Source organism: Mustela erminea, chromosome 9 (assembly GCF_009829155.1).
Source record: "Mustela erminea isolate mMusErm1 chromosome 9, mMusErm1.Pri, whole genome shotgun sequence".
In the NCBI taxonomy this organism is placed as follows: Eukaryota; Metazoa; Chordata; class Mammalia; order Carnivora; family Mustelidae; genus Mustela; species Mustela erminea.
This window is the reverse complement of record NC_045622.1, coordinates 106,841,066-106,867,546: the sequence shown is the minus strand read 5'-3', so window position 1 is coordinate 106,867,546 and position 26,481 is coordinate 106,841,066. Positions and strand designations below refer to the sequence as shown.

General features: G+C 58.2%; 1 protein-coding gene across 1 annotated transcript; it reads left to right on the top strand.

Moving 5' to 3' along the window:
- Positions 1–4,874: 4,874 nt before the first annotated feature.
- Positions 4,875–26,087, top strand: EHD1 (EH domain containing 1). The gene is made up of 6 exons (XM_032357241.1): positions 4,875–5,004; positions 6,205–6,631; positions 10,396–10,493; positions 21,801–22,213; positions 24,833–24,997; positions 25,355–26,087. The coding sequence occupies exons 1-6, from the start codon at positions 4,977–4,979 to the stop codon at positions 25,877–25,879; spliced, it is 1,656 nt and encodes a 551-aa protein (XP_032213132.1). The 5' UTR covers positions 4,875–4,976; the 3' UTR covers positions 25,880–26,087.
- The last annotated feature ends 394 nt before the right edge of the window (positions 26,088–26,481 follow it).

The following is a 26,481-nucleotide window of genomic DNA, read 5'->3' as shown; positions in this document are numbered from 1 at the left end:
AACAATGGCTGGGTGCAAGTTGGGGGTGGGTGGGTCTCAACCGTCTATGGACATTTGGGGCTGGGTAATTCTCTGTTGGGGGCCGTCCTGTGTGTGGTAGGATGGTAAGCAACATTTTTTAAAAGATTTGTTTCTTTCTTTCTTTCTTTATCTATTTGACAGAGAAAGAGAGAGAAAGATCACAAGGAGGCAGGCAGAGAGAGGAGGAAGCAGGCTCCCTGCCGAGCAGCGAGCCTGATGGGGGTCTTGATCCCAGGACCCTGAGATCATGACCTGAGCTGAAGGCAGAGGCTTAATCCACTGAGCCACCCAGGCGCCCCAGTAAGCAACATTCTTGACTCCAGCCTGCCAGATGCCAGCAATGATCCCCAAGCTGTGACCACCAAGAATGTCTCCAGATGTTTCCTGGGGAGGGAAATCTCTGTTAGGAATCGTGTGTGCGCGCGCGCGCGTGCCCGTATCAAGCCAGGCAGCACCCTGTTCAGTGTTGCAATCTGCTTTATCAGTTACTGACTCCACGATCACTGTGAGTGTCTTTCCTTTTCTTTTTGTCACGATTGGCCGCCAGGTGTTGCCAATTGAAGAAATAGTCCATTGACCAAAAGACACACCCACCACGGCAGTACTTTTCCCACCACAAACTCAGTGGCTTAAAACAACCATTTATGGGGCATCTGGGTGGCTCAGTCTTAAGTGCCTGCCTTGGGCTCAGGCCATGATCCCAGGGTCCTGGGATCGAGCCCTGCATTGGCCTGCGCGGGGAGCCTGCTTCTCCTTCTCCCTCTCCCCTTCCACTCCCCCACCTCTGTTTTCTCTCTTGCTGTGTCTCTCTCTGTCAACTAATGAATAGAATCTTTTTTTTTTTTTTTTAAGATTTTTATTTATTTATTTGACAGACAGAGATCACAGGTAGGCAGAGAGGCAGGCAGAGAGAGAGAGAGAGGAGGAAGCAGGCTCCCCGATGAGCAGAGAGCCCGATGCGGGGCTCGATCCCAGGACCCTGAGATCGTGACCTGAGCTGAAGGCAGAGGCTTTAACCCACTGAGCCAACCAGGTGCCCCTGAATAAAATCTTTTTAAAAATTTAAAAAAGAGAGTGTTTTAAAAAAATGTTTTTTAGCTCCTGGTTCTGCAGGTCAGAAGTCCCAAGTCTCAGATGCTGATGCCGGGGCTACCCTGGCTGAGTTCTCAGCGGGAGGCTCGGGGGCGGAAGGAGTCTCCCTCCGTGCCTGTTCTTGTTATCCCTTAGCAGGGACTGGGCTTCCTTGCCACTTGTCAGCCTCGGCTCCTAGAGGCCACCACATTCCTTCCACATGGCCACGCTCCATCTTTAAGCCAACACTGGCCCCTTGACTCCTTCTTGTGCTTTGCATTTCTGACTTCCTTCCTCTGCCACCAGCTGCAGAATATCTGTGCTTTTCAAGAGCTCCTGTGATTAGGTCAGGCCACTGGGAGACTCTCCTATCTAAAGTCAACTGCAGGGATGCCTAGGTGGCTCAGTTGGTTGAGGGTCTGCCTTTGGCTCAGGTCAAGATCGCTGGATCATGGGATCATGCCCCGTGTCTAGCTCCAGACTGCCTTTCCCTCTCCTTCTGTCCCTCCTCCCTTCTTGTGCATACAAGCTCTCTTTCTCTCTTAAATAAATAAATAAAATCTTTAAAATAAATCCATAAATGAATAAGGTCAACTGTGCCACTGAACGTGACCTATCACAGAGGAAACCCATCATAGTCACAACCACAGGCTCTATAGCCGGTGTGTACACCAGAGTGGGAAACATTGGGTACAGCTCAGAATTCTATCATGACTAGTAGACAGCGATGGGGTGTCTCAGGGCGAGGTCTTGGAACCCAAGGGGCCGGAGGCCAGGCTAGCCGAATTAGCAAACAGGGGTTCGATGCCAGCTCTGGGAAGGGTCCTGCTGCGTCCCTGCCCTTGGATGAGTCCCAGCCTGTGTCTCTGCAGGCCTGGGTCCTCTCATCTCCCCAGATCCCAGTCCCTTTTCAGATGGCCCATTTTCGTTGCCCGTACTTAGGGCAGGATGAAGACACAGGTCAGAGGAATGTTCCAGCTGGGCCAAAAGGGAAGTGAGAGACTGAGTCTTGGCAGAGTAGGTCACCTGGGGCAGCTGCACGGTCCACCCAGCTCAGTGGGACTTTCAGGGAGACCAAGCGGAGGAAGGAGGAGGGAGCTGTAGGTCAGTAGACGGGCCCGGAGGGTGACTTTGGGCACAGTGTCTGGCCCCCACAGAGGTGTGGGTGGTGGGAGGCAGGTCTAGAGCCCAGAGGAGCTGGCTTGTGCCTGGGTAGACATGTGTGACACCCTGTTGGGCACAGAATTGCTGTCCAGCCCCCAGCCTGTGGGGCGCAGGGTAGCCCCCACCCCATGCCATGGGGGAACAGGGCCTCAAGGCTATGGTGAGGGAGAGTCGGCTGGAGCAGAGAAGTGCGCCTGGAGGGGACTTGAGGTGGGGCAGTGGCCTGTACTCACACGGGTGGGGCTACAGCTGTGGCCCCTCGGGCAGTAACATCTGAGCCCCTCAGGTGTCCCCTCCGACTGCTGAGACCAAACCTCCCAATCTTTCCCACCAGCCCTGGCAGCTTCCTAAGTGGCCGGTGGCCTCCTCACGTCCTCCGTGGCTCCCACTAACCTCAGCCTCTTCCTTCCTGGGGGCTGGGGGGGGGTGGTTAGAGTTAACATAGCGCTCTGGGCTCAGCTGCAGCTCCTGGCTTGGGGGCCCCCCGCAGGATGGGGGTGCTGGGAAGCCCAGCAGTGGGCGGAGTGTCTACCACAAGCGCTCAGAGGTTTCTGGGGCTCGGCTCCGCAAAGCATTACCGGGTTCTGTACCCACAGTGCCCTGCTCAACCTGCAGGCTGGGGCCCCGGGGTTGCAGAGCTCACAGGCGGAGTTCACCCCAGCCTGCACTTGGAAAGAAGGTTCTGGAAACCCTCTCCCACTGCGTGGCCACCGGCCCGACCCTGAACTTGCAACTTCAAGATGTGAGCGTGGAGAGGGCCGTGTTAAGATTCCAAAGACCCAGCTTCTTATTCGGCCTGAGTGACTCCAAGCCGGGCACTCACCATCCGTGGGCCTTGGGCTCTTGTCACTGAGATCAGAAAGCAGAGATCCTGAGCAGCCCTGACACTCTGCGTCACCTCCAAGCTGGGCCTGTCCCAGCCACTGGATACCTTCAGAGGTCCCTGGAGCGCAGCAACTGTTGCTGGGACCCAAGCACCATGGCCGCGTGCACTGCCGTTCCCCTTCGAGAGGATTCGCGGGGAGAACAGACAGACCTCCCCTGTTCTTTACCTTGATTTGACAAAACTCACCGTTGGCCAAATCTGTTCCTCCTGACAGAAAAGCTGTTTCTACACAGACTTTCTCAGCAGGAAGAATGAACCACTCCTCCAGGAACAAACCTATGTGTTTTTGGCACCCCCCCCCCAACCCCCTGCCTGACTCTTCTGCCGTATTTGGACAAAAGTCTGCTTTTTTTTTTCTCTTTTTTAAAGTTGTTTTTAGGGGCCTTGTACATAGAATCTTCTGCAGACCAGGCCATTACGGGACGGAGCAGATCACCTCCAAGAGAAGCAGATAAGCCTTTTCTCTGGGGAGACCTAGAGAACAAGGCCTGGTTGGGCAGGTGTGTGTTGGTGAATTTGAACGAAGGAAACACTAGGAGTGGGGGATGGGCCTCATTTCCACATTTCCTCATTTCCACGAAAAGGAAAATAGTTGAACTCTTCCTTAGTCTTTTGTCACAGCCCTGGGCAAAGACAGACAGAAAGTGAAACAGAGAAATCAAAAGTGAAATGTTTCACTTAATGATTTACAAAACTCCCACCGAATAGAATCCACAGGGCTCAGAATACAAAAAGAGAGTTAGGACATTTTCACAATCTGGGAATTACTAGCTCAGGAAGCTGCCCAGGATCCAAGCGCCAACTCCATGAATTTCGGGAAACTAATTTCTGCCCCCCTTGAGCCCCACTGAGGGAGAGACCCCTTCTTCCAGTCCTTTATGCTCCTTGGAGAAAGTCAAGGGCCCTACAGAACAAACAGGGGGCTGGAGTTTCATGTATAAATAACCCAGGAACATTTTGTTGTTTTCAGTTTTATTGGGCTGGCTATTCCCAGCATAGAGGACTCTGGGGAGATGTGAGGACCCTGGCGGGTCAGTGTGAACGCTGCCGAGAGGGGCCTTCTTGGAGCCTCATTCAGGCCACTGAACAACTGCCTCTTTCAGGAGCCTCAGCCCCGAGCCCTTCCCTGGAACAGTCCAGAAACTGCATCTCCGGGGTGGACCCCTCAAAGTGCCATGGAGGAGGCAAGTCCTTTGGCTTCTAAGGCTAGCCCAGGAAGTCTGGACTGGGCCCACCCAAGGCTCCCCATCACCAGCTGGCACACAGCCTCTGGTGACAGCCCTGCTTAGGAGTTCTCACTATGTTCTTTTGAGCAGGCCACCAAGAAAAGAGTCTTGTGGCTTCTGGTTTACTGGTATTGATGAAAAGAATGCTAATGAAACCCCAAATAAAAGCAAATAAAAGTCATGGGCTTGAGAGTGCAGACAGGGCTCTCCAACAGGGAGGCAATGGAGGGAAGATTTTCTTTCTTCAGAAGACAGGGAGGCCTCCCCTCCCCCTCCACTTTTGCCCTTTCTGGCTCCCACTTGACCCAGCCCACTTAAGAACTCTGCTCATTCTCAGACTTGAGTTCCTGCCTCCATTCCACACCTCCCAGAAGCGAGAAGGTTGGACATGAGGTCTTCAAGCTCTTGCATGCATTTCAGATCTACCTAGGAGTCCCCCCCAACCCCCCCTCGCTGTGCCACCACACCCCCCCCTCCTCCACTTCGGTGTCCGGATACCGGTTACCTAACAATCACCGTCCCCACAGCTCTGACATCACCCGCTGAAGATTCTCACCAGCCTGGCCAGCCAAGGGGGCCGATGTGTGGCCAGGAATGATGGCGGGGGAATGAGCGTAATGGAACAGCCAGGAACTGGTAAGGTGGTGGGCGGGGCGGGGGGGACCACGGGCCAGAGGTAAAAGAGGGTAACTGGTGGTGACCCTGAGAGGAAAGCAGAAGTATTTGGGTTTTTTTTAATTTCCCCTAAGTTTCCCACAAGATTTCATTGTTGCCCCACATTTCGCCTCCTCCCCACATAGGGAATTTCCGATTTCACTTCCTCAAAACTCGGGCCAGAGGGCCTCAACTTCCTTCGTACGCCCACCCCTCCTCCCGCAGAGGCAGCCTTTGCGGAGAGGCCATCTCGTCTCCCCGACATGTCCAGTGCCCTTTGTGTCCTCCACTGCCGCGGGCCTCTTCCAAGCCCCAGCGCCACCGGCCTGCGGGGAGCTCAGGCGTCTTGCGGCCGGTCGGACCTTCCCCAGGGGCCTCTGACTCCCTCCCCACTCCTCTTTCCCTCATCACCAGCCGGCCTCCCCTACCACCTCTCTCTCTCCCTCTCCCAAAGCAGATCAAGAAGCGTGCGAAGTAGTATCAGGGAAGCAGGGGCGGGGAGGCGGCGGGGAAGGGCGGCTCCGACGCGAGGCGCGGGCCGCCCCTTCCCCGGGGGTCCGCCGATACTTCCGGGGATTCCGAGCCAGCGGGGGAGGGAGGACCGTTCGTGGGGGAACTGCGGGTGGGCCGCGCAGCCGGGGACCCGGGTGTCTAACGGAGCGTCTCGCGGACGTTCGAAGGCCCGTAGGCTCCGGGACCTCTTCGCGCCCGACTCTCTCCTCCCGCCGTCCCAACCGCAGCACTCGCGTGCGCGGCCCCACCGAGGGAGGGGCGAAAACAGGTGCGGTTGCCACGGCAGCCGGGCCAGGGGCGGGGAGCAGAGCGAGCGGCGCTCGCGATATTTGGAATAGGCCAATGGGAGGCGGGGGAGGGGAGGACGTGGCGCGGAGTTCGCGGGCGGGGCTCTTTCCTCCCTTGCCCCTTTCTCCGCGGCTCGGCTCTGCCGCGGCGGCTGCGGCGGCGGCGGCGGTGCGCGCGCCCGAGCATGGGGCCCGGCCCTATAAAGGCGGCTCGGCGAGGCGCGCGCTCCACTCCGCAGAGGACGCTCCGCGGGCCGTGCAGTGCGCCTGCGCAGTACGGGCCGCTCCCCGCCCCCTGCCCCGCCGCCCCTCCGCCGGCCGGCCGGGCCCCGCCTCGGCTCCGCGCCCTCGCCCCGCTCTCAGCCGCCGCTCTGCCCCGCAGCAGCCAGCCCCGTCCCCGCCAGCATGTTTAGCTGGGTCAGCAAAGATGCCCGCCGCAAGAAGGAGCCGGAGCTCTTCCAGACGGTGGCCGAGGGGCTGCGGCAGCTGTACGCGCAGAAGCTGCTGCCCCTGGAGGAGCACTACCGCTTCCACGAGTTCCACTCGCCCGCGCTGGAGGACGCGGACTTCGACAACAAGCCCATGGTGCTCCTCGTGGGCCAGTACAGCACGGGCAAGACCACCTTCATCCGACACCTGATCGAGCAGGACTTCCCGGGAATGCGCATCGGGCCCGAGCCCACCACCGACTCCTTTATCGCGGTCATGCACGGCCCCACCGAGGGCGTGGTGCCGGGCAACGCGCTGGTGGTCGACCCGCGGCGTCCCTTCCGCAAGCTCAACGCCTTCGGCAACGCCTTCCTCAACAGGTACCCGCCCCTGGCGCCGGGGAGAGGGGGGCGGTGGGGAACCCCCGGGGGCGGCCGCACTCGGGTCCCGGCCGTACTGTGGTCGTGGCCCGCCCCCACCCCATCGTCCTTTGTCTCCGAGGCCCCAGCGAGCCCCTCTGCGACCGCTCTCTGGGACAGGGGCCCCTGCCGCTTCGCACGAGAAACCCACCGGGAGGTCTGGCGGTGGGTATCGCCGCCCCCTCCCCCGCTTCGGTCACCCCAGAATTTTCCAGGTTATCAGTTTTAACTCCCGCACCGTCCCGCAGATCCCAGCCCCACTTTCCTCAGAACCGGGGTCAGAGTTGGGAAGGTGAGAGATTCTTGCCTCCACCTCCTCCCAGTGTAGTTAGTACCAGGCTGGATGCACCGAATTCATTCAAACCAGTCCCTGTCGTCCTCCCTTCCTTCAAGTGGCTGCTGCCTAAGTGTCCTGGAAAAATATGTGAAACTTTAGTCATTCCCTTTGCTGCTGTGCTGTGCTTTGCTTCCCTGGGGACCGCTGGTTTTGTGTGGGAGGGACAAGGAGGATCTGCTGTGGCCTGCTGAGTTTGGGGGCCGCCCACGAGGTAGCAGACAGATGGAGTGGGGGGGGGCAGCTCCACAGGGCCTGTGCTCTCTTAGGGGTTTCAGGAAGCAGCCTGTCTATAGCATTGGGAGCCCACGAATGAGATCCGGGCCCTGACTCCCTCACTAGGAGGTACCTTAACCTGTTTGGGCCTCAGTTTCCCCAGTTAGTCGGGGGAAATCTTGCTTCTTCGTGATACAGGTCATCCTCCAAGAGTCTAACCCTCATGCTGCTGGGAAGGAAACACATTGATGTTTCTGTGGTGTCCAACAGCCAAGTTCACTCTTCTCTAAAGGAACTCAAAGGCGCTTGTCAGTGGTTCTAACATCCCCGTCCCCACCCCTACCCCCAGGGACATACCAAAGGACTTCACAGATCTGCCTTTCCTGCCACCCCCCATTCAAGGAGTGACTGCACATGCCTTTCAAAGTGTGTGTCAGGGAAGAGCCTAGGAAAGAATCTTTGACTCTTGCCTTCCAGGTCTCCACCCTGTGTGATCACATTCCTTTCCAGACACTGTCCAGCCGCACAGGGTGAACCAGCTTGCTTCCGATCCAGGCCAGTGGCCAGCCTACCTCTCTGCACAGAGCTGACTTTGAGAAGACAGGCAGACTCATATTACGTTGTTTTGCCTCTTTCGGGCATTTAAGCTGGCCTCCTGTTTTATGGCTGTTGGCGTTTGTGTGTCACGGCCGGAGCTGTGTAGAGCCCTTTGAGTGAGAGGCACGGCCCTCTTCACCTTGAGTCTTCCTCTGGAGAATCGCTGTGTCCTGGAATTACTGCGCCAGTGGACCCGCGATTGGCCGGGACTGTTAGCTGATGGGCACCAGACGGCGTTGTGCGTAGTTTGGCTGCTGTGCTGGGAATTCCAAGCATTATTAGGTCTTGACTTTCACACACAACTATGGGAAGCTAGAAGGAGGGGTGCTGCGCCTTCGGTCCTTAGGCCTCCACTTCTGAGTGTGAGAGCAGACAGCTTTTGAAAGGAGAAATGGAGTATGCGACATGTTTCTGAAGTTGGAGACCTAAAATTTCAGTCAGATGGGATCATAGCCTCATCTGGGCACACACACACCCCCCAATCTCCGTGCCCGCTTAGAGGGCTCTGCTGATTTGCTGAGCTCACCGGGGTAGCTTACTGTAGGGCCAACTGGCTGACTGGCCTTCATGTGTCCGGTCACCTCCTACTGCTGCTTCTGCCTGGGAAAAAAAACACAGGTCAGGGATGCTGGGTCCAAGACAGACACTCTGATGATGTTGGTGCCTCGGGATTCAAGAAGCACACTTTGATTTCCCTTTTTTTTTTTTTTTTCATTTATTTAAGTAGGCTCCACACCTAATATGGGGTTGAACCCCTGCCCCTGCGATTGAGTCTCAGGCTCCGCTGACGAGTCCCAGGCGCCCCTTATTTTCCTCTTGCCACTTGATCTCCAGAGGGTTCTTGATCACTAAGTGTCCTTATCAGCCCAGGGGTGGGGAGGAGGTGGGGCACGGGTTTGCCCTGGAGCAGAGGCCTCAAGCTGTGTCAGCCTGTGGAGTGCACGGAGCGCCAGCCGGCCAGCCAGGCCATACAAAGGGGGCTCTTCTCTGGCTGACACAGCCTCTCCCAGCAGCTTAAAGAGACCTATTGAGTCATGAACTTGACTTTCTGCCCTTTTCACCATTAAGTATCTGGTCTAAGACTAAAATCCAACGGAGCAGACCGAGGCAGGCTGCAGGCAAGGTGTCCTACGAGCAGCCTCTGAAAACTCACTGTGTGGCTGCCACCAGCCACTTGTGGGGTGAGATGCAGTCGGTGTGTCCTTGCTGGTGGGAGATGAAGCCTCTGTGTCTGTACTGCTTGCTCCCTTTCTTGTTTCCCACCAGGGTCCCAGGGCTCCTTGGGGCAGCTCACTTCCGGGTCTTACCCATTCCCTTACTCTCAGGTCTCCTTTAAAGGCGGTGCTGTGTAATGTCACCACTCCAGCCAGTTCTACTTTGGTTCTTTTAATTGGGGCTTCTCTCCTTGACCCTTCCCCAGCAGGATCCCCAGGGCTGGCGCACCGATAATCAGGGCGTGCGCTGCTGCTGGCAGGGGGAGTCACCGGGTCCAAGGTCTGAGGGTCAGCTGGTTCTGCCCCGCTGTGCCTGCAGACACCACCCCTCGCCCTGGCGGTCTGCCCCAGGCCTGGCCACTGGTCACTTGGGGGTAGGAGGGGGGAGGGCGAAAATGAGAACCTTATCAGCTCCGATTCCTCCCCACAGTTGGAAAGGCAGCTTTAAGCCTGCATCCTACAGACAAAGGGTCAGTATTTTCTTTGCTCACAATGTCTTTTTCAGAGGTTTTTAAAGGAGCTTTTTCTGTGTCTAGTAAAGAATCTCTGCTATCAGTTGGGACAGCCCCTTGCTGTTCTGGGCTGTTCTACGCTTAGTGGGAACTTGGGCACACACGGTTAAGCCCTGGCCCAGGAGTTGCCAACCTCTCTGTGGCTTAAATTTGTCCCTCCTCCAGCCTGCTCCAGCTTTCAGAGAATGGGGTCCAGACTCCCTGTCCCGCCAACCAGCCCACACATCCCCCAGCTTTTACTGGCCGCCCCCTGCCATCCCTTCATCCAAGCAGCTGGGTGGAGGGGGTAGGCTTCTCCCCGCAGCAGTAAGGAAGCCTCTCCCCACCTTCCGGGTGTGAGGAAATTTACTCACTCCTACTGTCACCTTTATGTTTCCCTTCTGGAATGGAATGGTGACTTAGGCTCGTGCAGTTTGCACTAACACATCAGCAACTTGAAAGCTGAACTCTTGAACCCTGGGGAAAAAGCTAATGTGAGGGAAATGCTGAGGCAGGCCAGATTGGCTGCTGGTTGGGTTCTCAGTTAAGACACCACGGAGTTGAGGGGTGCCTGGGTGGCTCAGTCAGTGTCCCAGCGGGGAGTCTGGTTCTCTCTCTCTCTCTCTCCCTCTGCTCCTCCCCCCTGCTCGTGCGCTTTCACTTGCACGCTCATAAAATAAAATAAAATCTTTTTTAAAAAAGACAGTACAGAGTTCAGTGGCCACCCCGGAAACACTAGAAACTCCTTTAAACTCCTTGGTCTGGGAAAAGAAGGCAGAGGTGGAGAGGAAGGTGCACAGAAAGCCCCCGTCACTTTTAGAGCAGCGAGAGCTGAGTCTTGACATGTCCCCTCTGGCTCTCGCTCCCCTGCAGGTTCATGTGTGCCCAGCTGCCCAACCCGGTCCTGGACAGCATCAGCATCATCGACACTCCCGGGATCCTGTCTGGAGAGAAGCAGCGCATCAGCAGAGGTAAACAGGCTCTGACACAGCCCAGGGTGCCTTCCATCTGCGGTCTGGGACCCGGACCAGTGCTGCCCCTGAGGTCCGTCCCAGCCCAAGTGAGAACCCGTCTGACATCGGCCAGGTATCTGCCCGGCGTGCTGAGCCCTGACGGGGCAGGAGTTGCGCTCTCCCTTGGCTCCCCGGGCCGAAGTTACAGAGAGCTGTCTGGGGGCAAGCACAACCAATCTCACGGCACTTGTGCTTTCCAGCCCCTGGGGCATGCTGGGAGACGGGCAGGCTGGCGAGATGGCACCTCGGGCTGGCTGTGAGGTCACGGGAAGTCACTCTGTGTCTGGGCTCCAGGTCCCCCAGCCAGCATCATTGCTCCCCTGGGACTTCCTCACCTTAGTTGGGGTGTAAAGGCTAAGCTGTCTGAATTCCTGGTAAGCCTAGCAGGTCTGTGAGCGAGCACTTGACTCCAGCAGGCCGGCCGACAGGAGAAGCTGCAGGGGTTTGTTAAACGTTTGGGGGTTCTTGGAAAAGGGTTTAGTTTGCTCCAGGGTTGGCAGTCAGCAGCCTCCCCAGGGGCTGTGCACGCTGGAAGGTTTTTGGGCTGAGTGCCGGGGCAGCCGGCCCCTGCTTGTGTCGGCTCCTGTCTCGACTTTGCCACGCTTTCCTGAAGATCGGTTCAGGATGAGCCTGAGCTGGGCTCTGTTTCTGCTGCGGCTCCTTTTTGTGGAGGGGCGGGGAGCCTCGGGGCCTGAATGCTTTCTGGCGGTTGCACGGGGGCAGGCCAGGAGCAGAGCCTACAGTTGCAGATGGGGAAAGGAAAAATCAGGCTCAGACCACGGGTGGGGAAGAAGCGACCAGATTTGTGTATCATTTACTTGCAAATCATTCCCCATGGCCCTTCCCCTCTGAGCTGCCCAGTTTTGGTCGAAGTTTGCATTTGAAGCCAGCGACCTGGACCTGGCGTTTGGGGGATGTTTATGTCTGCTGTGGCTCCCAGGGGGTGGGGGCCCTGTTCTTGGTGTTGAGAAGCCTTGCTTCTCTCTCTTTTTTTTTTTTTTTTTTAAATCCAGGCTGTGGGCCTCTGCCAGTAAGGGCTTATCTCAGAGCTCCCTAAAACTGCTCTGTCTCTCAGTCTGGTTTAAGCTCTTAGCTTCTGCACCCCAGTGAGAAAGACAGTCCTGGGAGTTCAAGGGAGCAGCTTTGGGACCCCTTCTGAAAAGTCAAGGGCTGGGGCTCCTGGCTGGCTCAGTTGGAGGCGCACTCTTGATCTCAGGGTTGTGAGTTCGAGTCCTACGTTGGGTGTAGAGATTACTTAAAGAAATAATACGGGGCGCGTGCGTGGCTCAGTCAGTTAAGTGTCTGCCTTTGGCTCAGGTCAGGATCCTCCGCATCCCAGGATTGAGTCCTGCTTCCGGCTCCCTGCCCAGCGGGGAGTCTGTTCCTCCCTCTGCCCTCCCCCACCTTTGTGCGCTTGCTCACTCTCTCAAATAAATAAGTAAAATCTTAAAAAAAAAAAACCTTTAAAAATAAAAGAGCAAGGCTGTTTTTCCTTTCTTACTGCTCTTGTTCCAAGCTGGTTTTAAGAAAATGCCTGGTAAGCATTCAAGAGAAAGACCCACAAGGAGGGATTTATCCTCTGTTTACTTCCAGCCTGAGTTATCCTAGAGGGACCTCGTTGGAGGCTCCCTAGTGGTATCTTCAGAATGATTTGGAAGAGTAGGCAGAGGGGCTGCTTGTAACTGGGGCCATGGGGTAGAGAACTAAGCCGCCTCTGGGCTGCGCACAACCACAACGCTCCCAGCCCAGGGGTCAGTCGATGCGTGCAGGTCTTCGGATAGGGGCCGGGATAGGGACCGTAGCTTACAAAAAGAGGCTTAACATCTCATGCTGTGTTCACTGTGACCTTCAGAGCTGGGAGTTCAGGCATTTGCAGGAAAGGGTACGGGGTTCTTGTGACCCTTATGACCCCGGGGACCACTGTTTTCCCCCAGTGCTGTGGCATGCCCCTGCTGCGGGGCGGGGGGGGCGGTTGTCTTTGACACATCAGCCTGGGTCCAGGGAGCCCAGCAGGCTGATGGGTTGGGAGTGTAGGTCCGGCTGCTCTGGGCACCCTGGCCCTCTCTGCTGGGATGCGCCTTCTGCCCCTGGCCTCCTTTCCTGGTTGGCAAATGGTGGGCAGCGGTGTCTAGACCTTCTCTCTCTGGGATGGGCCCCACTGCGGCGCCTCCCTGGGCTGTCTGGGGGTGGATCTGTGGACATAGGGTGCATGTGATGGGGGAGGTGTTTGGGGGGGGACATGAGGTGTGCAGGGCGATTTCCACCCTCAAGTTATCCGTGCAGGTGGCAGATTCTCAGCAGAGGAAGCCAGCAGGGGACGCCAGGGCTCTCCCCTGCTTGCCTGTGCCCCCCTCCAGGTGTGAGATTTGACCCCTCTCTGTCCTGGGGCAGCTGCTCCCCCACCCCATGGTGGACAGGAAGGTGGAGTGGGGTTTAATGATTGGAGCAGGGCTTCCTTTTGTGAAATAGCGGGATCAAACTGATTTTACTGGGCAGTTCTTTCCCTCCAGGACCCAAGGTGTCTTGGTTTCTTTTACTAAAAGTTACTAAGTTGGGATTTGCTCTGCAATATGTTTGGTGTGAGTGTTTTATCAGCCAGAGAGAGACCATCGCGCATTACCTCTCCGCGGTGCTGCCTGTGGTCTTCGAGGGAGGTGGCCACTAGCTGGACAGGGAAAGGAGTCGCCGTCCACTCAGAGGCCCCGCCCACCAGTCTTTGCAAAGGTCCCGTGTGGCCCTGTCCAGCAGAGGAAGTCAGAGGAGGGCAGTGCGTTCCAGGCTCCGCGGCCAGCTCGCCTGTCTGTTCCCTTTGCTGACAGCATGGAAAGCAGGTGTTTCCCTCTCAGCAAGATAGGACCAGCAGAAAACACGGGTCCTGGGCAGGCAGCGTGCAGTTCTCTGGTCTGCGGATCTTGTTCCCTGGAAACAAGGTTCTTTTGCATTAGAGTTGTTAATTACATTTATGTCCATTTCCCACCATATCTGCCAGGCCCCTCCTGGCTTCTTCCCCTTTTTCCTGTGGTCCCTAATGTGTGCAGGAAATACCTTCTGGAAAGATAACACAGGGGCTGTGTAGGCCCAGAGCAGTCAGGATATAGGCCAGGCTCTGCAAGAGACTCCCAAGAGTTACTCAAGGAAGAAGGGGCCTCCGTGGGGGTCTCAAGCTGCACTTCCCTGGTGTGCTAATTGGAGGGACTTTTTTTTTTTTTTTTTTTTTAAAGATTTTATTTATTTGAGAGAGAGAGCATGCTTGAGAAGAGAGAGGGCCGGAGAGAGAAGCAGACTCTGCCAAGCAGGGAGCCTGATGCGGGACTCGATACCCAGATTCCAGGATCATGACCTGAGCTGAAGGCAGTCGTTTAACTAACTGAGCCATCCAGGTGCACATAATCCGAGTGATTTTAAAGATAAAACATTCTCCTGTGTCAGCAGAGAAAGGTGATTTGTGGGGACAACATTCGTTCTTGAGTGCCATGTGACTGACAAAGGGCATTCCAAAGGGCATCGGGGCCTGGTGGGGCGGGCGCCCTTCGCTCCCAGGCTCCCGCCTGTGCCTGCGCAGTCACAAGCCAGAGCAGGGATTTCCCACAGCGGGTCCCAGGGTTGTGGGGGGCAGGTGCACTCAGGCGGAGGCCCAAGCCTGGGGGTTAGGGGCCTGGCCGGGGTACTCCCTGCCATCGTCACCTTGTGGCTGTGAGCTGGGTATTGTCACTTTTGTGCCCTGATTTCCCTCACGTGAGTTGTGTCCGCAGGGAAGTGTTCCTTCAGCTTGGGTTTGGAAGCTGACACCTGGCCAGCCTTGGGCCCGCCGTTTTGTATGCGGTCTGTACCAATGCCTCGGAGTGAGCCGGCGCCCCTTAGCTGTCACACAGCTACACATGGGGAAGCCCTGTTGCCTTCCAGACGAGGAGGCTGAGGCTTGGGAAGGTTAAGTCATTCGCACAAGGCTGCACGGGCAGGTGTGTGTCTGTGGGCCCAGCAGGAGCAGTGCTCCCGCCCCCCAGCCCCCCAGCCACCCGCCACCCCGTTACGGAGAGGGCACACGCACTATTGCTACACACTACTACCCGGCCTACAACAGCACTGAGAGCCCAGATCGGGCATGTCTTTGACCTGTTGCGTGGTGACGTTGCGGGGCTTCCGAGCTCTCCTGACAGTTCTCTCCCAGCCTGAAGTCAGACTCCGAGTTCACAAATGGACCCGAGGTCCAGGGCTTGGAACAACCATGCTGGTGTCTTCTTCCTTTTCCCTGTTCTCAGCCTCTAGCCAGGATCACCTTCCCGCCCGAGACCCTCTGCGGATGGGTGTAGGACCCCTGGCCAGGGCTGGCTTCTCACTGGCCCTCCTACTGACTGACCCCTGGTTCCCAGGCTCCCTCCAAGCCTGGAAACCGCCCCAGTAGGCAGGTAGGGCCTTCCAGGGGCAGACCTGAAGTCCTTTGACTCTGAGGGGGCCCGCGCTGTGGGCAGCCCCCTGTTCCTGCTGACCCTTGCGACTGCCTCCAGAGCTGCCCCATCCCTAAAGGCCCTCCATCGAGGTCGGGGTTCTCTGCAGTCCGTAGACTGCTCCATGAGATGGCCTGCAAGCCTCTGGCTAGGCCACGTGCTGCACCCTTCTTGGATTCCGCATGCGCACAGAGTGGATGAGGACGGAAGGTTCGGGCCCCAGCTCCGTACTTGAGCCAGGGACCCTGGGGAGTTCCTGCAGCCCGTGTGCTGACCCCTTGCCCTAGTATCTCATGCTCAGTGACATGTTTAGGCGGCGTCAGCTAATTACAAACAGATGTCCAAAAAATCCAGGAATTCCCAGACTTTGATTAGAAAGACCTTTCTCTGACTAACACCCGGAGGAGTCCAGAGGCTAGGGAAGCACTGACTCAGCCGGAGTTTCCCTTCCTGGCCCCCTGGCCGCCTCCAGGCCTCCCTCTCGCCCCCGCCCCACCCCCTCTCTGGTCCCCGGACAGCTTTTGGCCCAGCCTTTGGCGGGAATGCAGCAGCTCTGCCGAGGGGCGTGGGCCGCCGGCTGCGGAGGAGTGGGACCAGCCGGCGCCCGGCACCTGCTGGCTTCGGGGGGCTGTGAGCTGGCAGCTGGCCCGGGCGCCTGCGAATGTTCCGTTTATATTCGGTGGTACGGGGCATTCTTTGAGCATGAGAGGTGGTCATTGCCCACACAGCCCTCTGAGTCTGCACTCCTTGAGCCCGAAATACAGTTCCTGGGTGTAAATGAGAACAAACATTTACCAGCGCATACGGGCCGCCAGGCACCACTTAGGTGCCCACAGCAGCCCCATGTGTTAGAGACAGGATGTCCCCGCATCACAGATGGAGAAACGGGCTCCGAGAGGGGCCACGGCCTGCTGGGGTCACACAGCTGGTTGCGGAGTAGAGGGCTCTGGATTCAAGTGCCTGCCTGATTACAGAGGCATCGGTCCTTCCCCGCCCTTTGCCCATTTCCCAGTCATAGCTACTGAGGTCTTCGCCCTTGTTAGGCGCACAGCTCAAGGAAGCATTTGCGTAACCATCGCCATGATCAGCGTCTGGTCTTTCCATCAGCCTGGAAAGTTCCCTGCTCCCCTTCATAATCCCCTCTGGTCCCCGGCAGTATCAACAGACCTGATACTTATCCCTGAGGTTTTGCCTTCTCTAGAATGCCCAGGACAAGTCTTCCATGCTTGGGGGTGTTCGTCATGTTTGAGAACATTGACCCATCATTCCTCCCGTGTACCTCATGCCTGATCCGTTCACCTGCCGAAGAGCCTTGGCGTTTCCAATTGGGGGCCCTTTTGAATAAAGCTCCTACAGACATTTGCATAGTACAGTGTGGAGTTCAGTTTCTTTCTTTCTTTCTTTCTTTCTTTTTTTTTTAAGATTTTATTTATTTATTTTTTTGACAGAGAGATCACAAGTAGGCAGAGAGGCAGGCAGAGAGAGAGGAGGAAGCAGGCTCCCCACTGAGCAGAGAGCCCGATGTGGGGCTCGATCCCAGGGTCCTGGGATCATGACCTGAGCCCAAGGCAGAGGCTTTAACATACTGAGTCCCCCCGGCGCCCCATGGAGTTCAGTTTCTTAATTTCTCTTGGGTAAATACCTAGGAGTGGGGAGGCCCCTTTCTCCTCGCCGCTGAGTGACACCAGGAAAGTCCTTCCCGGAAGAGAGTGCCCGCCAGAGGAATCTCGGCCACCACATTGGTCCTCTCTCAGCTCCTTCATCGTCCCCTTGCTGTCCTGCGCCCCCTCTCCTGTGCCCAGCACCGGTTGGAAACGTGTGTGGTGGGAGCCACCGCAAGAAATACCAAGGCCCACGCAGCTTGAATGGCAGGAAACAAAAGTCGTTTGCAGACAAGCCCTCTATTGTTGATGTTCTAGAAACTTGGAATGTGTGAAGCAGCTTTTCCCCCAGCTGCTGGAACTACCTGTATTTGGAGGGCGCCAGGAGAGGGCGAGGACCTGTCACAACTTCCTTTCTTTCACCTCTGTGCCCGTGGCGGGGAGCGGGACACTTGTCAGGATGGCAGGCCTGGTGAGGAGCCCGAGGGGCCCAGACGAGGCTGGCTGAGGACAGAACGGAGACAGGCGGCACATTTGGATGTCCTGTTCGCGTGGCCCTGTGTGCTTGCTTCCCGAGGCCGAGCCCAGCCCTCAGCCAGGTTGCCCCGAGGGCACAAGCGAGTCTTCTTTGTCCCCTCTTCCGGGGTCCCCACGTCTGTGCCTGTGCGCTGAGACTGACCGCGGTAATAACCCTTCTCGGTGCACGGTTCGGTGGCATCGAGTACGTTTGTGGTGTTGTGTGACGGTCCCCACCATCTGCCTTTCCGACTTCTCCGTCTTGCAGACGGAAACAGCACCCCCGTTAGCCACTCGTTCTCCGTCCCCTCCCTGCAGCCCCCGCCCCTCAGCTCTCCTTTCTGTGTCTGCGGACGTTGGATGCATGGAATCGTGCAGCGTTGGTCCCTTTGTGCCCGGCTTATTTTAAAATTTTTCCAAAGTCCCAGAGCTTTCTGTGTGAGGGCTTACCCCTTATCAGAGACGGCACCGGCTTTTCCTCACACTGTGGATTCAGGGGCCCAGTGCGTCCTGGGGCCGAGGCTGACCCCTCGCGTGTCCCGAAGCCTGGAGGCTCACCGCCTTGGGTGATGCCTACGGTGGGGGCACTGGCCTCTATTGAGGCTTTGGTGCTGCTGCTGCAGTGGGTCCAGCCCTGGAGACACCATCCATCAGGCCAGAGTGAGGGTTTGGTGGACAGATGGGTGCCGGGTGGGCGTGGCAGAGGCTGCAGCCACGTGGTTGTGCGCGGTCATACAGCTGTGATGACGTCCCATGTGCCTAAGTGCCATGACCCTTTTCGTGACCCGTGGACGTACTTGGCCAGGCACCATGTCTCCCGCCCCGAAACTGGGAGCATTTTTCATAATAAACAGGAAATTTCATTCACCTGCACAAAAAAAAAAAAAATGGACTTAGCTCTGTTGGCTCCAGCTTCAGGTGTTGGCGGATAACGGGGCTTGGGGGGGGCGGGCAGGAGGGAGCACTTGGAGTTCTTGGCTCTTCCCGTGGTGACTCGGGCGCCACAATTCAGAGATGGCTGCTCCCCCTCCTCCTCTCTGTCATTCCTGGAGTCTTTCTGGGCCCCTACCAGCGGGGGACATTGGGTGGAGGCCGGGGGCTGAGCTCAGCTCCCTCTGCGCTGTCCTGACTCCTGGGCCAAAACGAACTTGGCCTGGAGCCCAGCCCATCAGGGAACCCCTGGTTCCAGCACATCGCCTCTGGCGTCGCTGCCTCCCCAGCCGTGCGAATCTGGGCTCGTTCAGCGTGTGGAGGTCTGAGGACAGGCAGGGTGGTGAGGGCAGGAGTTGGGCCTTGTTTTTGCTGAGCGGGAGCCGTCATTCAGTCCTGAGTCTCCCTCGCCTGCTGCTCTGCCCTCCCTTCGCGGTTTCTGCCGGGGGTTTCTCTCGGAGCCAACCGCGTGGTGTCCGGGGCCGTGGGGGCCGCATCCTCTGCCCCCGGCGGCCGGTGGTGCTGGTTCCAGGCCTCCTCACACCCTCTGGGCACGGACGGTTTGGTGCTCCGGCTGTTTCTGACCCTCAGCATGGGCCTCGGGTAGGCGAATGGCTGCCCTGCCTGGGCTCAAGTTCAGATTCTCCGAGGCCTTACTGCCCCCTCCCCCACCCCTGCCCCCTCCGCCCTGGTCCACCTCCCTTCCCACTGACCCCCTTTGGAAACTCCAGCCGGTCGAGGGGCCGCTTCTGATCAGGGTGGCCTGTCTCCCTGGCACACTGGGCGGGGGCACGGATTGCCCATTGGAGCTGTGGCGAGGTTGCGTGCTAAGTCAATGGAAATAGTGAATTTGAGGTTTTCCTGAGGTTTCGGTCTCACCCCGAGGACGAAAGCTGGCCTCTGGCCCCAGGACCAGGCTGAACTTTGGTGACTCTCAGTTCTGACTGGTAGTGCTGGCCCAGGCCCCTCGGCCGCTCCTGCCTGGGAGCATGTGTGCGCGCTCGAGCGCATGCGTGTGTGGGTGTGTGACCTGATCTCATCTGCTCTATAGTCAGAGAAGGAGGAATTGTTTCTGGAATTCCACAGATCGAGAAATCGTAACTCAGGAGTGAGGGACAGCAGGTCTCAGTCAGTGCCTGGCGCTGCGAGTCGAATCCAGGTCTATCTTGGCTAAGTTCTTTCTGAGTCCTTAAGTGTGGGGCGAGGCTTAGAACGCTGTGGCTTCGGGCATACAGTTCTGCAGCGCACTTGAACCTGGGGGACCTGGTGGCCAGAATGTTTATGCTTCACCCCTCGGCACGCCCCACCGTTAACTGTATATCTTAAAGCCCTGGCAGTGGGGCCCCGGTTCTGGCCTGAGTAGAAGTCATCTCTTGAGGAGCCCATTTGGGGACCTGCATTCAGTCCAGGAGCCTTGGCAGGACCCGGAGCAGCTGAATACCTCCCTGCTGACCTACTGAGCAGGTTCCCCTGGGGCCAGGGAGGGCGGCCCTCCCTCCTCATGGCACCGTCGGTCACTCTGTCCTTTTTCTCTGTTCTCTCCCTCTACCTGGTACTTTTCTGTAACCTGTAGTCCACACAGTGCATGGCGACATCCCAGTGTGTTCAGGGTGGCGAGCATGTTGTGCAGGCAATGCTAGCCTGGGGCTGGCTGTCAGGACCGGGGTGGGGGGGGTGGGGGGGGGTGCCGTAGCTGGCCGGGGTCTCAGGCTCTTCTCTGGGGAAACAGCTTCTCCAGCTTACTTTCAGGAGCTCGACTGTGCTCTGGGGTATGTTTGCTGCAGCTTAAGAAGCCCGGCCTGTGTCGGACATGGCCTGTGGGGAGTGGGTGAAGAACCAGGAGCCCAGGGACAAAGGAGGCTTGCCCAGAATCACCCGGAGAGGAAATGGTAGCTCGGAGGCTTTGAGCCAAAGACTCTTAGGCCATTGTTGTCACGTGGTCTTCCTACATCTTCTCATCTTTATTCCTAAAAGTTGAGAAATAGGGGCGCCTGGGTGGCTCAGTCGGTACGTGTCTGTCTTCAGCTCGGTTCAGGATCCTAGGGTCCAGGGATCAAGCCCCGTGCTGGGCTCCCTGCTCAGCAGGGAGTCTGCTTCTCCCTTTGGCTTGTGCTCGCACGTGCACGCGCTCTCTCTCTCAAAGAAAGAAATAAAATATTACAAGTAAAAAAATACAAGATGAGAAATAGAACCTCCCTCCTTCTGGGGGCAGTGGAAGAAGTGGAAACATTTCGAAGAGACGTGGCTGTGAAATAGGGTACAGGTTTGGGGCGCCTGGGTGGCTCAGTGGGTTAAGCTGCTGCCTTCGGCTCAGGTCATGATCTGAGGGTCCTGGGATCGAGTCCTGCATCGGGCTGTCTGCTCAGCAGGGAGCCCGCTTCCCTCCCTCTCTCTCTGCCTGCCTCTCCATCTACTTGTGATTTCTCTCTGTCAAATAAATAAATAAAATCTTTTAAAAAAAAAAATAGAAATAGGATACAGGTTAAAGTGCTGTTGCAGAGACCCAAAAATCCTTTGGCTTAAATCAGATATCCGCTAGTTTACGTGAAATGTAACAGTTCAAGGCCATCCTGAACGTTCAGCTTTCATCTCCGAACTCAAGGTGGTTGCTCCTGCTCCTGCTATCACATCTGCATTCCATTCCTTAGGAAGGGAAAAGAGGACAAAGGTCTTAGAAACCTTGTTCATGTCTGCTGCAGGAGAGGCTAGGAGATGCGGTCTTAAACTAGCGGGCCAGAAGTCAGCTAGAACTGGTCCATTCTGTCATTCGAGGGAGAGCTCCAATGAGCAGTTTCTGCTACAGATGGCCACATCCACCAGGAGGCTTCCACTGGACGGTGGGGGACTTGGAGTTGAGAGCTAGACTTGATGTAGTCCAGCTACCTCATTTTAGAGAAGCGTTGAAGACCTGGGGGTGGTGGTGCGTAGCATTGCGTAGGCTTATCTGGGCAGCAGAGATGGGCTAGAGTTCATGGCTTGGGCCGTAGGCCTGTGGTCTCCGTCCTACAGCCGAACTCTGCTGCTGTAGACCCGGGCAGCCACAGACGGTCCGGAGGAATGTGGCCATATCCCAGTCAAACTCCGACATACAGAGCAGCTGATGGGCCAGCTGCCGTTGGCCGGCCCCTGCTGTGGAGAATAATTGAGGTTCCTAGAGGAGGGGGTGCCGGCACGGGTGCCCCGCAAGTAGCAGCTGCAGGTGTCACGGCTGTTCCTTACTGTCCTTGTCATACAAGAGCATGTCGCGGGCAGGCTGCAGCCGGGTCTCTTTTCTTCTCTGTGCTGAGTTCCCCTCCTTGTCCTTGCCGCCTTAGAGCTCAGACTTCGTGACTTCTTTTCTTTCTTTTGAGATTTTATATATTTATTTGACAGCAAGAGTGAGGATAAGCAGGACAGTGGGGGGGAGGGGTAGTGGGAGGGGGAGAACTGCCTGCCGAGCAGGGAGCCCGAGAGGGGCTGGATCCCAGGACCTGAGCCGCCAGCAGACGCTTAACGCGCTGAGCCACCCAGGCACCCCTGGATTTTGTGACTTCTTCTGCGTTATCTGTGGCGCACCTCTCCGTGCCAGGTGCTCTGTGGGCGAGGGTCACACCGGGCGGACACAGAAATAGGGGGACCCAAGGCCCTGCGCTCTGGGTGCTGTGCTGGCCCCGTGCGGACACGGTGGGGATTTAAATGAGCCCAGGCTGGGCAGTCCCAGGTCGAGTCGGGGAGGAGAGCCTCAGAGCAGCCCGGCCCCCGGTGCCCCCGAGCTCAGCCCGCTCTTCCCGCAGGGTACGACTTTGCCGCCGTGCTGGAGTGGTTCGCCGAGCGGGTGGACCGCATCATCCTGCTCTTCGACGCCCACAAGCTGGACATCTCGGACGAGTTCTCCGAGGTCATCAAGGCCCTCAAGAACCACGAGGACAAGATCCGCGTGGTGCTGAACAAGGCGGACCAGATCGAGACCCAGCAGCTGATGCGGGTCTACGGGGCCCTCATGTGGTCCCTGGGCAAGATCATCAACACTCCCGAGGTGGTCAGGGTCTACATCGGCTCCTTCTGGTCCCACCCGCTGCTCATCCCTGACAATCGCAAGCTCTTTGAGGCGGAGGAGCAGGACCTCTTCAAAGACATCCAGTCTCTGCCCCGCAACGCTGCCCTCCGGAAGCTCAATGACCTCATCAAGCGGGCGCGGCTGGCCAAGGTAGACTTGTGGGGGGGACTGCTGGGGAGGGCCCCAGGATCGAGCTGCCATGGCTCTTGGGCTACCCGAGACCCGTCCCCGTAATCCACTGCCGCACCGCTGCCCTGTGTCTAAACGGGTCCTCTCTGCACCCGTGGGTGCGGCCCTTTCTCAACTGAGTCCTCCTGGTGCATGCAGACGTTAATCGGGAGGGGTGCGCTGGGCGGGGGGCAGCCTGGGAAGTGGGGAGGAGGCGAGGGCAGGTCTTACCGGCTTCCCCGCCCAGGCCTGTCGAGCATTCCGCACGGGTGGGCTGCTGGGGACACAGTGGGGACTGACACGCACTTCCAGCGCGCCCTAGTCATACCAGGAAGGCGGAATGTGTGGAGGAAAGTCAGGCCCAGTTGTTTGTCCTGTCGTGGGATGCTGCAGAAGGTGGCCACTGGGAGGCCGCGGGTGGGCATGGGTACATACGCCAGGACAGGAGGGAGCTAGCAGAGAGATGGGGGGCAAGCCTGTCAGCCGAGGGAGAACCCTGGGTGGCCTTGGTCCCCAGCGGTCTTGTGAGCCATCCCGCCCCCCTGGGGAGGCACAGGGCCTGCTGGCCTCTGCTGGCGGCATCTGGATCGCCCAAAAGCCTAGAATCTCGACACCTGCCTACAGACTTCAGGGAGACCCCAGCGTGGCTGGGGCTGGGAATGGAGGTGGATGCCACCAGCAGGCCCCTTCGGTCACGGAGGGGCAGAACATATCCCACAATGTAGCCCGGCCACCTCTGTGCACATGCGCAGATCCTGGATCCATGGGGCTCTGAGCTCGGCTTCAGCGGAGACCCTGAGTATCACTGCTTCTCTGACGACTTGGCCGTGGAGGGCAGGGGTGTTCACACCCGCCTCGGGGCTCTGGAGGCGTAGGAAGGGGTTCCGTGGGGGTTAGGGCTTTGGCAAAGGCAGTACTGTGGCTGGTAAGACAGTCACCCCAGGCTCCCCAGTAAAGGACCGAGGAGGGGTGCCTCCTCTCCAGTGGCAGGCCCCCTCCGGCGAAAACCAAGAGGAGCCCTGAGTCCTGGGCTCCTGGCTCTGGGAACGCACCGCACGTGTGCAGTTCTGGCTTTTGAGCGTCCACCAGGGGCCCCACACAGTGGCTCAGGCTGCGCCACGCCATCACAAGGTCTGAAGTCAGGTGGCATTTTGGTGCTCACTGTCTTTTTTTTTTTTTTTAAGATTTTATTTATTTGACAGACAGAGATCCAAGTAGGCAGAGAGGCAGGCAGAGAGAGAGGAGGAAGCAGGCTCCCCACTGAGCAGAGAACCCGATGCGGGGCTTGATCCCAGGACCCTGAGATCATGACCCGAGCTGAAGGCAGAGGCATTAACCCACTGAGCCACCCAGGCGCCCCGGTGCTCACTGTCTTGAGTAAAAAGAACTCAACGTTCACCTACCACCAGTCCTTGTCTCCACACTGGTTACCTAGAGTGCTCGTGGATCCCACCGGAATGTGATAGAAGGACAGGCTCTCGGGCCCCACCCTGTATCACTGAGCCATCTGGGGATCTGTCTGCACAGTGAGGTCGCAGGATCTGCTCTGGGGGATCCAGGAACCCTCAGTTTTCCACATGTCTCACTTCTGGAAGCTTCCCAGTGAGGGGGGTGGTTCTGGGAAGGGAACCAGTGAGAAAATCCATGTCGCTGGCTCCTGGCCTCCCATTTCCAGGCTGTAGGGAAGGGCAGAGCTCCTCCCTCTTTGTCCAGTGCACCCCCCACACACACCATCCCCCACCAGAGGGGCCACCTGTGCCCTCGCGCAGCCTTCTTCGGGGAGGGAACGACGGGCAGGCTCTCCATTCACCGACAAGTGGTGTGTAATCGCCTGGCCTGTGGGCAGCCTGAGTCACCGTGCCCGGAAAACCCCAAGGCTTCTGATCTTGTCCCGCACCTGTGGGTTCCAGACGGCTTCCCTTTCCTGGAGCCAGTGGCTCTTCGTGCCAAGCCGCACGGGCCAGTGACGGGCAGAGCGGGGGCTGCCCTGCCGCGGCGGGCCTGCTTCCCTCGAGCTGTTCTTAGCCGGTGGGGCTCCCAGCCTGGGACACACAGGGTCCAGCTTATGGGGGGGCTTTGAGGGGGTCGAGTTGCCAGGGCTGGGAATAGGAGGGTGAGGCTGGCTGCCTGCAGCCCTTCGCACCTGGACGTTCCTTGGCAAGGCAGTGGGATCCGAGAGCCCGTGGCCTTGGAGGGCGGCCAAAGCTACCAGCCCACTGCGGGGAATGACGGGTGTGCCGCCCTTCGTTGGCAGACGTCGAAGTAAGGTACCGAGCTTAGAGGAACTTCAAAACATCTGGGCAACGGCTTATGTGCTTTTCTTAACACTTACTCATTCTGAGCTGTCCGGGTGATAAACTGAGCAGAGCTCGGGCTGCGTTGGGGTTTTGTGACCTTGACGTCAGCGGCCCCCAAAGTGTGCTTGCGGATGGCGGGACAGCAGGTCCCGTATCTCTGCTGTGGGGTGCGGAGCTCGGGGTGTGCCCGGCGCTGCAGAGAGCATGGGCCCTGGGTGGCTGTGGGCGGTCCCTGGTGACCTCAGCCTCCTGGGGCAGCCCATCTCCGGCCCCTCCCGACGCGGTGTCCCTTCCTGTTTTCCAGGTCCATGCCTACATCATCAGCTCCCTCAAGAAGGAGATGCCCAATGTGTTTGGGAAAGAGAGCAAAAAGAAGGAGCTGGTGAATAACTTGGGAGAGATCTATCAGAAGATCGAGCGGGAGCATCAGATCTCCCCCGGGGACTTCCCGAGCCTCCGCAAGATGCAGGTATGGCTGCCCCGCTTGGCCTCCCACACAGAGGCCCCCCGAGTTCAGTGGCAGCACCCCGCTGCGGGCCATGACATCGCAGAGGGGAATGTGGTGACTCACCCTGAGCGGTGGGGGGAAGGGCGGAGCACCAAGCCTCCCAGCACCCTCAGGGCTCCTCCCTCGCCGCCCCCCCACCCCCGCCCGCCCCGACCCCAGCCCTCAAGGGAAGGTGCTGTTGCCACTTTGACCTTACAAGCTCCAGAGCCAAAGCTGAGGGGCGAGCCAGGGTGGGGTCGTGACCTGGGCCCAGCTCTTGCCTGGCCTGGCATCTGCGGGGACCTAACCCGGCCTTTCCCCCTCCCCTGCCCACCATAGGAGCTCCTGCAGACTCAGGACTTCAGCAAGTTCCAGGCCTTGAAGCCCAAGCTGCTGGACACGGTGGACGACATGCTGGCCAACGACATCGCCCGGCTCATGGTGATGGTGCGGCAAGAGGAGTCCCTGATGCCCTCCCAGGCCGTGAAGGGCGGCGCCTTCGACGGCACCATGAACGGGCCCTTCGGGCACGGCTACGGCGAGGGCGCTGGCGAGGGCATCGACGACGTGGAGTGGGTGGTGGGCAAGGACAAGCCCACCTACGACGAGATCTTCTACACCCTGTCGCCTGTCAACGGCAAGATCACGGGCGCCAACGCCAAGAAGGAGATGGTCAAGTCCAAGCTGCCCAACACGGTGCTGGGGAAGATCTGGAAGCTGGCCGATGTGGACAAGGACGGGCTGCTGGACGACGAGGAGTTTGCCCTGGCCAACCACCTCATCAAGGTCAAGCTGGAGGGCCACGAGCTGCCCGCTGACCTGCCTCCACACCTGGTCCCACCCTCCAAGCGGAGGCACGAGTGACGGCCCTGAGTGACCGCCAGCGCGGCCCCCGGGGGGGAGGGGCCATAAAGACTGAGCCGCGGTTCCTCGGCTCTTGCGAAGGAAAACCACCATCTTTCTTTTCAGGCTGTTCTCGGGCCCAGCAGGGAGGCGGGTGGTACTTGTATGTGAATGATGGAATTTTGTGCACAAGAACTATGGATATTTTTAATATATAACGTTAGAGGCAGCGTTCTTTCTTGCCTCCTCCGTCTGACAGCCCCACGCACGTGAGCCCCTGTCCTTCCCGCCCCCGGCTCTACTGTACAGCACATGCCCCCCCCCCAGCAGCTCTGGGGACCCCGGGGCCATGTGTAGACAGGAACCCCAGCATTCCCGCTGGTTTCTAAGCTGAGGGCTGCTTTGCTGAGCGCGTGGCTCCTTCCCTGTCCAGCTCTGCCCCCTCCCCACGCTCCCGGAATAAGCTGGTCTGGTGCCTTCCACCTCGCCCTCCCGGGCAGCCCCCGTGCGCGGGCCCTGCTCTCCGCTCTCACATCCCCCCACCCCAGCTTGAAAGTCACAGAAACGAGCCCAGCTCCCATTTTTATGAGCTCCAGGGAATGAGGGGGGATGTGAGAATGTCC

What these genes read in the sequence shown, in the direction of transcription:
- EHD1 (XM_032357241.1), top strand. Translation starts at nt 4,977, where the DNA reads ATGAGCGTAATGGAACAGCCAGGAACTG. An exon ending in AGCGGGCGCGGCTGGCCAAG is followed by an intron (nt 22,214 to 24,832) that starts GTAGACTTGTGG and finishes CCTGTTTTCCAG; the next exon opens with GTCCATGCCTACATCATCAG. An exon ending in CGAGCCTCCGCAAGATGCAG is followed by an intron (nt 24,998 to 25,354) that starts GTATGGCTGCCC and finishes TGCCCACCATAG; the next exon opens with GAGCTCCTGCAGACTCAGGA.